This window comes from Mirounga angustirostris, unplaced genomic scaffold (assembly GCF_029215605.1).
Source record: "Mirounga angustirostris isolate CCGP_5_RB_7025 unplaced genomic scaffold, mMirAng1.0.hap1 SCAF_17, whole genome shotgun sequence".
NCBI classification, from domain to species: domain Eukaryota; kingdom Metazoa; phylum Chordata; class Mammalia; order Carnivora; family Phocidae; genus Mirounga; species Mirounga angustirostris.
The window spans coordinates 46,656,371-46,666,424 of NW_026991725.1; the positions used below are offsets into that span (position 1 = coordinate 46,656,371).

The 10,054-nt window shown below is 65.8% G+C and overlaps 2 protein-coding genes across 3 annotated transcripts; one reads left to right on the forward strand and one right to left on the reverse strand.

Moving 5' to 3' along the window:
* Positions 1-137: 137 nt before the first annotated feature.
* ENO3 (enolase 3) lies at positions 138-5,406 on the reverse strand. Of its 2 annotated transcripts, none has more exons than XM_054511129.1 (12): positions 5,382-5,406; positions 4,061-4,147; positions 3,708-3,803; positions 3,487-3,545; positions 3,223-3,292; positions 2,761-2,894; positions 1,710-1,932; positions 1,405-1,602; positions 1,016-1,217; positions 534-642; positions 376-434; positions 138-290 (listed from the first exon to the last, which is right to left on the reverse strand). In XM_054511129.1, the coding sequence occupies exons 2-12, from the start codon at positions 4,143-4,145 to the stop codon at positions 221-223; spliced, it is 1,305 nt and encodes a 434-aa protein (XP_054367104.1). In that variant the 5' UTR covers positions 4,146-4,147; positions 5,382-5,406; the 3' UTR covers positions 138-220. The 2 variants fall into 2 exon arrangements, with proteins under 2 accessions (XP_054367104.1, XP_045746005.1); XM_045890049.3 differs by lacking the exon at positions 5,382-5,406 and adding an exon at positions 4,784-5,262.
* A 1,716-nt stretch (positions 5,407-7,122) lies between these two features.
* PFN1 (profilin 1) lies at positions 7,123-9,924 on the forward strand. The gene is made up of 3 exons (XM_045890125.3): positions 7,123-7,410; positions 8,783-8,975; positions 9,571-9,924. Exons 1-3 carry the CDS (start codon positions 7,279-7,281, stop codon positions 9,666-9,668), a joined length of 423 nt encoding a protein of 140 aa, XP_045746081.1. The 5' UTR covers positions 7,123-7,278; the 3' UTR covers positions 9,669-9,924.
* Positions 9,925-10,054: the final 130 nt, after the last annotated feature.

The following is a 10,054-nucleotide window of genomic DNA, read 5'->3' on the forward strand; positions in this document are numbered from 1 at the left end:
TGAAGCCGTCCCTCCCCTTCCCTCCGTGTCCCAGCAGGTCACCCGAGCGTTCCTCCCTTCCTGCCCCCACCTCTCCACCTCTTGTCTTGCCCGGAGACCGGCATCCCCTCCGTCCCACCAAGGAGCACACCACCGTCTTGCTTGCCACCAGTGTTTATTCCCCCAGGGAAGGGCCTGAAGGCCTAGATGGGTCCTGTGAGGTCTTGGGGCCTGCAGCTTCTCACTTGGCCTTCGGGTTACGGAACTTGCGTCCCGCAAAGACAGCCTTGTCCCCGAGAGCCTCCTCGATCCTAGAAGGCAGGCAAAATCAGAGTTGTGCCCTTCAACCCAACAGCGCCGGGCTCCCCTCATCCGGGCCCACCGCAGCCCCCGTACCTCATGAGCTGGTTGTACTTGGCCAGACGCTCTGAGCGGCAGGGAGCACCCGTCTTGATCTGGGGAGGAAAGGGGAGTTCCCATGGTTGCATGAGGCTGGAGGTGGGAGCGGCCTGTGGTGGCAGGAATCCAGGGACCCCAAGGAGGCCCGTGGGTACCTGTCCCGTGCAGAGCCCCACGACGAGGTCGGCGATGAACGTGTCCTCAGTCTCCCCGGAGCGGTGGCTCACCATCACCCCCCAGCCGTTAGACTGAGCCAGTTTGCAGCTGGGCAGAAAGGACACTCAGTAAGGTGGGCCGGGGCCTCCGAGGGAAAGCCAAGGGCTGGGTGCGGCTTTTCCCTTCGGTTTGGGGGAGTGGGCTCTTTGCGGGGAGAGAACTAAGTTCTTTGGGAAGCAGGAGAGAAGGGGAGAGTTGATTTTGAATGTGGGCTCCTGAGATGCCGGTGGGAAGGAAGGGCAGAACCAGGGAGAGAGGAACCGCGTGGGCTGGGCGTGGGGCACGGCAGGGTCACCGGGGCAAAGCCCTGGGGTCAGGAGGGTGGGGATGGGGCAGGAGCCGGGGCAAGTCAGACGCGGCAGGCCGGGCAGAGCTGGGGCGGAGGGAGGCTGCGGCCGCCCCAGGGCCAGCAGGCACTCACGCCTGGATGGACTCGGTCACTGAGCCAATCTGGTTGACCTTCAGCAGCAGGCAGTTGCAGGCTTTCTTCTCAACGGCCTGGGCAATCCTCTTGGGGTTGGTGACCGTGAGGTCGTCCCCCACGATCTGGATGTTCACCCCCGAGAGGAATGAGGTCCAGGTGGCCCAGTCATCCTGGTCGAAGGGGTCCTCGATGGAAACCACTGGAGGGGATGAGGCAGGAGCCCCGGTAAAGGTCAGAGGGGCCTCACGGGGCAACAGGCCGGAAGAGTCGGGGTGGGGATTTCCGCGGGGCTGAGGACCGCGAGGGCCGCGGCGGTGGCAGTCACCGTGTTGGGCGGCCGCCGCCAGGGTCTCGGGCAGGAGCGACGGACCAGCTGGGGGTCTCACCAGGGTAGTTCTCGATGAAGTTCTTGTACAGCTCCCCCAGCTTCTCCCCAGTGATGTGCCGCGCGGGGTCGTCAGGGGACTTGAAGTCGAGGTCGTACTTCCCATTGCGATAGAACTCGGACGCTGCCACGTCCATGCCGATGACCACCTTGTCGGGGTAGCCGGCTGCCTGGATGGCGGTCTTCAGCAGCTCCAGGGCTGGGGGAGGGGCGACAGGGCACCTGAGGCTCCAGGGCCCGCGGTCTCTGCAGCCCGCCCTCCACGGGGACGCGGGGGGCCCCGGCCCTCAGAGCGCTCACACTGACCCTCGTTGTTCTCCAGGATGTTGGGTGCAAAGCCACCCTCGTCGCCCACGTTGGTGGCGTCCTTCCCGTACTTGCCCTTGATGACCCCCTTGAGGTGGTGGTAGACCTCGGCGCCGATGCGCATAGCTTCCTTGAAGGAGCTGGCTCCCACGGGCAGGATCATGAACTCCTGCATGGCCAGCTTGTTTCCAGCATGGGAGCCCCCATTGATCACGTTGAAGGCCTGGTGAGGGGGAGGGTGGGGGAGGGGCGGCTCAGACCCCGCCAGCTGGGAGGGTCCAGGCGGAACCCTGGCTTCCCGAATTAGCAGCCGCGGGTCTAGAGGGAGTCCTGTCACTCCTCAGGGTCTCTCGTCTCGTTTCTGTAAGATGGGGATACCACCCGCTGTCCCGCGGGATCTTACGCTGAAAGTCAGACAAACGGACTGAAAATCAGGCCCCGCGTGTGCCTCACCTGCGACAGCTAGGGGACGGCACTTACAGCAGGCCAGGTGCTGCCTGGGAGCCTTCCGTGGGGTCCCCGAGCTCCCTCCCTGCCCCCGGCACCCGTTAGCCCGGTCCTGTTACCATCCCCACTTCACAGACAAGGAAACGGGGGCAGAGAGCGGATGTGCGGACTCGCCTAAGATCACACCCCAGCAGACAGGCAGGCCAGCCGCGCCCCGAGCTCCGCGCGAACGCGGTCCGCCCAGTTAGGGCGCAGTAAGGGGTCACGTTCCTCCCGACGCGCGACAGGGGCTTGGGCCTGATGAGGATTCGCGGAGATACAGAGAGAGGCCAGACCCTCGCCACGAAGCAGCTCCCGATCTGACTCGGGACTGGGCCTAGCGCCCGAATGGGAAGGAGCGCGGGGTTAGGCCAAGGGAAGCAGCGGGGCGGCTTGGATTGTGGGAAAGAGGGAGGGGCCGGCCGCCGCTGGAGAAGTTCCACTCCAGGAAACCGTGTCTTTGGAGCTGGGTCTGGAAGGTAGACTTTCCAGGGGCCGCTCGAGCGCGGCTCACTGGCGGGGCGGCTCAGTCACTGTGGCACGGGGCAAGGGCGGCTGCACTCACAGGGACCGGGAGGACCAAGTCCGGGTTCCCGGCGAGGTCCGCGATGTGCCGGTAGAGCGGGACCCCCTTCTCTGCTGCGCCAGCCTTGCACACGGCCAGGGAGACGCCCAGGATGGCGTTGGCCCCAAACTTGGCTGGAGGAGGCAGGCACAAAGAAAGGATGAGGGCTTCTCCCGCAGGGCTTGGGTCACCCCAGGAAGCATCCGCAGCGCCAGACCACTGGGCATGAAGGGTGTGCTAATGGCCGTCTCCCCCAGGAGCCCCCGCCCCAGGGGAATGTGTCAGCCTCAAGTCTGTGTCCACGGCCCGGCCCGGCCCGGCCCGGCGGAGGACAGGCACCAGGAAATGCCTGTGGAGCGAATACAAGCCCAGCCAGCCACTGTGTGCCCCAAACTGTGGGACGCAGAAGTAATCCTAACCAGAGCTCCGACCCAGGGTCCCTCCCCCTGGCCTTGCACTCACACTTGTTCTCAGTCCCGTCCAGCTCGATCATAAATTTGTCAACTTTTTCTTGATCCACGACGCTTAGTTTCTGGAAGGAGAGGTTGGGGCGGGGGGGGGGGGGGAGAGCAGAGGTCACATTTCTCAGGAGTCAGGGCATGTGCGGGAGGAAGTGCAGGTATTTGGGGGAGACAGGCTGGCGGGCCAAGCAAGGCCTCTCCCAGGCGAGAGCTGCTGGGGGTGAGGTGACAAGGACATGGGGGCAGGGAGCAGGCTCCCTCTTGCCTTTTCCAGCAGAGCGGGGCCTAGGGTCTTGTTGATGTGTTCCACGGCCTTCAGGACCCCTAGAGAAGCCGGGGGGGGGGGGGTGTGGTTCAGAAATCTGATTTGATCAGGCTCCTTAAGAGCATTGGGTTCCAGTCCTCTACACCCCACGAGGCTGCTGAGGGCCCAGGTCCTGACGCCCCCCCCACACACAGGCTCGTCCGGCCACCGTCTTCCCTCACCTTTCCCCATGTAGCGGGATTTGTCCCCATCTCTCAGTTCCAGGGCCTCATAGATACCCGTGGAAGCTCCGCTGGGCACAGCTGCTCGGAATCGGCCTGGGTAGGTTGAAAGGGAACGTCACAGAGTCCCCTGCATCCCCAAAGGGCCGAAGTATGCTGAGCCCAGGCCGGGGGCCAGTGCAGAGGGAGACTCCTGCTTCTCTGGACCAGGGAGCCAGGATGGAAGGGGAAGAACTCTGGGGAAGGGGATCCCTGAGAAAGGAGAGCATGTGGGGCAGAACTGGGGGGGAGGGGGCAAGGACACACGGGGCTGGGGTCTTCCAAGGCGAGGCCACTCCAGAGGCCTGTGTTACCCTTGGCCGTGTGCAGGTCCACCTCTACTGTGGGGTTGCCCCTGGAGTCCAGGATTTCCCGGGCAAAGATCTTCTGCATGGCCATGGCTATAAGGCAAGAGATGTGACTGAGTGTGGACAGTTGATCCCTGAAGGAACCCGAAATCCCTTGCCCTTTAAGAGTCTTCCCCACCCCAAGAAGGCAGGTGCGGGAGCTAAAAATATCCCACAAAAAGGTCACAGACCAAAGAGGCTGGCGCAGCCCCCTCCCCCACTCAGAACAGCTCCTATTGCACCCCCATCCTAAGGATCCAGGGACCTCTCCTTTAACTGCACCCTCTGCACGGCTCCCTGGCCCCTGCCCCACAGCCCGCAGAGCTGCCCTGAGGCCCTCTCCCTCGCCCTTCTGCTTACTGGCCCTCAGACCCTCTCCTGCTCTGCCGGTTCTCCTCTTCCTGCTCCTCCGTCTCCTCCAAATCCGTGGGGACCCCAAGTTCCCCACCTGGCTGCAACTCTCACTCCCCTTCTCCATCCACCTCTGCCTGCCTTTCTTCACGGTCTGGTTCTCTGCCCTGGGTACCCCCCATCCTGCTTGCTCCAACCCTTCCACGTCTTTCTCAAGCAGCCCCAGTCCCGGGAGGAAGAAAAAGCTGAGAGCTCCCCCCACTCTGTCCAAACCAGCACCACCCTCACCCTTCACCCCTTCACCAGCCCCATCCTCTGGGACTGGAGGGTTCACCAGACCTGGGATGTCTTCGCTAGGGGTTCGGGGTGAGCTCCGAGTCTAGGTGGCAGCTGGGACAGTGTCAGCTCACCCCCTCTCAGGCTGGGCATTTATCCCCTAGCCACCCCGCACCCCAGCCAGTCCCGCCTCTCTCCCTCTCCATCCTCCCCCTCCACACTGGGCTGGCAGCCAAGTGCCCACTACAGCCGAAAGCAGCAGCTTTTGTCCCTGGGCACCTGCCCCCTTCCCAAAGGTCAATGACTACCCCTCCTTCCTCTCTGTCCCCCAATAAAAGCCCCTACTTTTAATTCCAGCTCTGGGGAGGGGCAGGGGAGGGCCTTCAGATCGGGGGTCTCTCCCTTCGCCAGAATTATAGTCCCCTTTTGCAAAGGTTAAAGAGGGACTAGTGCCCTTTAGCAAAGGCCAGCGGTAACATGAGCCCTGCAGGGCTGGGGAGGGGGCCTGGAAGAGGGGCTGCAGGATTGACATCCACACGTGCTCAGCTCACTTGGCAGGCGCCCGGCTGCCTCTGCCCTCAGTCGGAGGAGGGGCCGGGGTCCCGCGCACGCTCGGAGGCCTCAAATGGAATCCTCCACTCGGAAGGCGAGAGGGTCTCACCTCTCAGGGTCCTCAGGGCGGCCTCTCTGGGCCCCTCCCCTCCCCCGCCCCGGGCCAGCAAGGGGGTGGGGGAGGGGGCAGGGAGCCGAATTTAGACGGGCCCTCAGACTTGGCGCGGCTCCCCGCTGATTGCGCCGGGCCAGCACTTGTCGCCCAGGGTGCAGATCGGCAGCCGGGAGCCCTTCCCCGCCGACCGCGGGCGCCTCGGGCCGCGGCCCCAGCCCCAGCCCACCAGTGAATGCGGTTCCTCAGCAGGGCACAAAATGAATGGCGGGAGGAGGGGTGGCCCCCACGCGCGTCTGAGCGCGGCGGGGCGGCTCTGGGGGGCCGCGCCCCGACCTCCGCCGCAGCCCCAGCCGGGACGCGCGGGCACCCGGAGGCTCGTCCTCTCCCCCGCCCCGTCCCCGGCTCCGGCCGCGCCCTCCGGACTTTTCCACCCCGGGGTCGGGGGTGCGGCGGGCCAGAGGTCAGGAGCCGGCCGGCCAGGGCGCCGCCACGTGCCCGAGCGCGGCCCCGCCCGGGCGGCCCGGTGACTCAGCCGCGCGGCTGTCGAGGAACGGGCTCCGGGGCCGTCGGGGGCTGGGGGCGGCCGCCCCGGTGGCCGGCGGGGCGCCCCTCCCCCAGGACCGGAAGCGGCCCAGCCCCGCGGCGGCCCGGCGCCTTCACCTGGGCCGCCGCGGGGACCCCGGCCGCCCGTTCCCGCCGGGCGGCGGGCGAGCGCGGCGCGCACGACTTCTCAGCCTAAGTTTTACCGAAAAGAAGAAAAAAGAACCCGAGGGGCCCGAGCAGGAGGGGACTTTTCCCTTCTTGGAGAAGTTGCAGAGCTTGCAAACCCCCGGTGTCCTTCCGCCCGGGAAAGTAGTCCCGCGCCCAGTGACCTCTGCCGCGCCGGGCCCAGGGGCCCGGCCGGTGACCCGAACTGCTGGCGGGGTGTGTGTGTTGGTGGTTCGGGGGAGGCCGGGCGGGGCCGGGGCGTGGGGCGCGGAGGCCCGCCTGGGGGCTGGAGCTGACCCCGCTTGTGCCCCTCGGGCAGGTCCTGGGGACACGAGTGTCCCCGCGGCGGGCGCCTTCAGCTCTGAAGACAGCCGGGGTATTCGGCCAGCTCCCCCTGGGCTCCCGCATTTCGCGACCGGGAAGGGCCGAGGGGGAGCCGCGGCCCGCGCGCGCCGCGCCCCCGCCCCTTCCGCCCGGCGGCAGACACGTCCCCGGCCCGCCCGCGCGGGGGGTCCCGCCGCGCGCGCCCTGCGCGCCCGCGCAGCCGGCCGCCGGCCCTAACCGCCCCGCGCCCTCCCGCCCGGCCCGGCCCGGCGCAGGCGCGGGCGCACGCGCCGCCGCCGCCGCTCCTGCCCTCGGCGGAGGTGGGGGGAGGGGGAGCCGTTCCGTTTGACCCCGAGCGCCCCGCACCCTCCTCGGCTGGCTCGCTCGCGGCCCGCCAGTCGCCTTCCTTTCACTCTCCTCCCTCCCTCGGGCTCGCTCCCTTGCCCGACCGCCAAGTCTCGCTGGTATTCAAGGCGAAGCGGGGCGAGCCTGCCCCCAGCCTCCCCGGCCGCCGCCGCCCCCCGGCCCTCCGCAGGGCCTTCCACCCAACTCTGCACATTTTGCAACAGGGGGAGGGATTTTTAAAATCGCCTTGCGAAGTTCGGCGTCCGGGCAGGCGAGGGGGCAGGGCGCGAACGGCGGGCAGGCCCCGCCCCCCGCCGCCCTTCGCAAATAAAAAGCCAGCGGGGGGAGGAGCAGGAAGTGGCGGTGCGAGGGCTGCCGCACAGCGAGCGGAGCCGCGGTCCGGACGGCAGCGCGCGCCCCGAGCTCCCCGCCTGCGCCCGCCCGCCAGCCCGAGGCCCCCGAGCCCAGCCGCGGCCCCAGCAGCAGCGCCGAGAGCAGCCCCAGCAGCAGCGCCATGGCCGGGTGGAACGCCTACATCGACAACCTCATGGCGGACGGGACCTGTCAGGACGCGGCCATCGTGGGCTATAAGGACTCGCCGTCCGTCTGGGCCGCCGTGCCCGGGAAAGCCTTCGTCAACATCACGGTACTGCGAGGCCCGCGCGGACGCGGAGAGCGCGGGGCGGGGGCGCGGCCCGGGGAGGGCGGCGAGGGGCCGCGGCCGGGTCCTCGCCCCTGCGGGCGGCGCGGATGGCGGCCGCACGTGAGCGGGCGCCCGCCGCGCCCGCGACCCCGCGCCCCGGGGCGGCGGCGCCCATCCCTCCCGCCGCGCCGCTCCCCGCGACGGGGCGTTACATCCGGGGCACGGGGCGGGGAGGGGCGCGCCGCCCGGTGCCGAGGCCCACTTCCGCCTCGTCCAGGGCGGGGCGGGCACGCGCGGCGGGCTCGGCCGGGCACGGACACCGGGCGGGCGCGGGGGGACCCCCGGCCCCGCTTCCGGCGGCCGGCGCGCGCCCCGCCACCATTGTTCCTGCTCCCGGCTGCGGGAGGCGGCGCCGGGGGTCCGGGGTTCCCCGCCCTCCCGGCTCCGTTAGAGAGGGCGAGGCCGCCCCACGCCCCCCCGGGTCGGCACGCTGTGCGCCCCGCATTCCTGGGAGGCCCGTGCCGGAAGTCCCCTCGCCCTCCCTTCCCGCCATCCGGCGGGGCCCGGAGCGGGGGAACTTTGGGAGAAGTTGTAGGGCAGCGCGAGTGAAGGAATGAGGGATGACTGCCGCTGTCCCCATCACCACCTCCCCGGTCCGCACTGCCCGGAAGTGGGGAGGGGGAGCGGAAGTTCGGGAGGGGGGGAAGGGGATTTCCGGGCGGGAGGGGACCGGATGTGGGGGTTTGGGGTGTTAGGGGGAGGGGGGGAGGTTCCCTGGGGTATCTGGACCTGAGAGCTGGGTGGCCGGCTCTGGGCCCGCGCGCCCTCTTCCCAAGTTTGCCAACTTCCCCGGAAAGCCCCCAGGCATCTGCTTCATCCTCTCGGGGCACAGCCACCTGGACCTGGACCCTAAGTCACTCGGAGACCCAGGCGTCCGGGCCCCTAACAACTCCTGCAGAACCTTTGACCAAATAAGGGCAAAGTTGCTTCTCCTGCTTCGCCCGCCCCCTCCCTTCCCCTCTTCGCTTCTGCTTTTCCTGAAGGAGAGTGGTGTGCATCCAGAGGCTCCCCATTCCAGGCCACGCCGCTCTCCTCCCTGGCTTTTGGCTCCCTTTATTTCTTGGGTTCGCTTTCCCTAATAAATGAGACCGAAGTGTCCCGAGGAACGTGTAGTCCTTTTCTAGGACCATTTTCTAGGCTGGAGGACCGTGATCTTGTGCCCAGTCTGTCAGCAAGTTTCTCAAATCCCATAGATGTGCCAAAGCGCAGGACCTCCACCCCTTCTAGGGGGAGGTGTGGAGGGCAGGTGGGTCCTTGAAGCAGGCGGGAACCTCGGTGTGCTGACTTGGATGGCTGTTCTCCCTTCCCTTTCCAGCCAGCTGAGGTCGGTGTCCTGCTTGGCAAAGACCGGTCAAGTTTTTTCGTGACTGGGCTGACACTTGGGGGCCAGAAATGTTCTGTTATCCGGGACTCACTGCTGCACGATGGGGACTTTACCATGGATCTTCGTACCAAGAGCACCGGGGGAGCCCCCACTTTCAACATCACTGTCACCATGAGTGCCAAGAGTGAGTTTCCGACTCTGCACCTTTTCTCCAGCTCTGAGATCCCTCGTGTACCTCCCATTAGCCTTCCGGGTTCTTTTTCTGCCTGGTTCCAGTATGAGGGGGCTCACACCAGCCTACTGGACACTGGGACTCTGGATAGTTCCTGCAGTTCTGTCTCAGTTCCTCTTGTAACATAAAGATGAACTGTATTACCTCTTAAGTTTCTTTCTGCCCCTGAGCCTTTTCAGAGGGGAAATCCTATTTTCTTGGGAGAGGTAGATGGGTGGTCAGAAGTTGGCACTGAGCTCTGTCTTTTGAACTCTTTTGTTAAAACGTGGCAGGCTCCACCAGGGTTATTTCTAGCCTGAATCCCAGTCACCGGTCTGCCAGCCTTTGGGCCCTGAATTTTAGCATAGCCCCCTCCAGCTGGAAGCTTGATTTCCCCCTCTTGAAAAGCCCTATTGTTTCAGAGTGACTGACAGCCTGCCTGTGTGGGGGGGGGGGGGGTTTGGGAGAGAGGAGGTTGGGTTACAGCCCCCAGGGCTGGACAGCTGCTCAACAGCTGGTAGGGGGGGAATTGTGACACCTGGGTCCTAGCCTGCTCTCTTTTCTCCAGCGCTAGTCCTGCTGATGGGCAAAGAAGGTGTCCACGGTGGTATAATCAACAAGAAATGCTATGAAATGGCCTCCCACCTGCGGCGTTCCCAGTACTGACCTCGTCCGTCCCTTCCCCCCACCACTCCCCACGGCTTTTGCACCCCTCTCCTTCCCAGACACACACATCCACCATTTTTATTTTTTGGGCCATTACCCGACACCCCTTATTGCTGCCAAAACCACATGGGCTGGGGGCTGGGGCTGGATGGACAGACACCTCCCCCTACCCAAACCCCTCCTGTGTGTGGTTGGAAAAACTTTTTTGTTTTTTGGGTTTTTTTTTTTTTCTGAATAAAAAAGATTCTACTAACGAGGTGCTGTGTGGTTTGGCCTGGGCGTCAGGATGGACAGTCCCCGTGACCAGCCCCCTTTAGTTTAGCTTTGGGTTAAAAGAGGGTTGAGGGCTGTACAGAGTCTAGGAATTTGAGCTTCCTGAGTCCTGC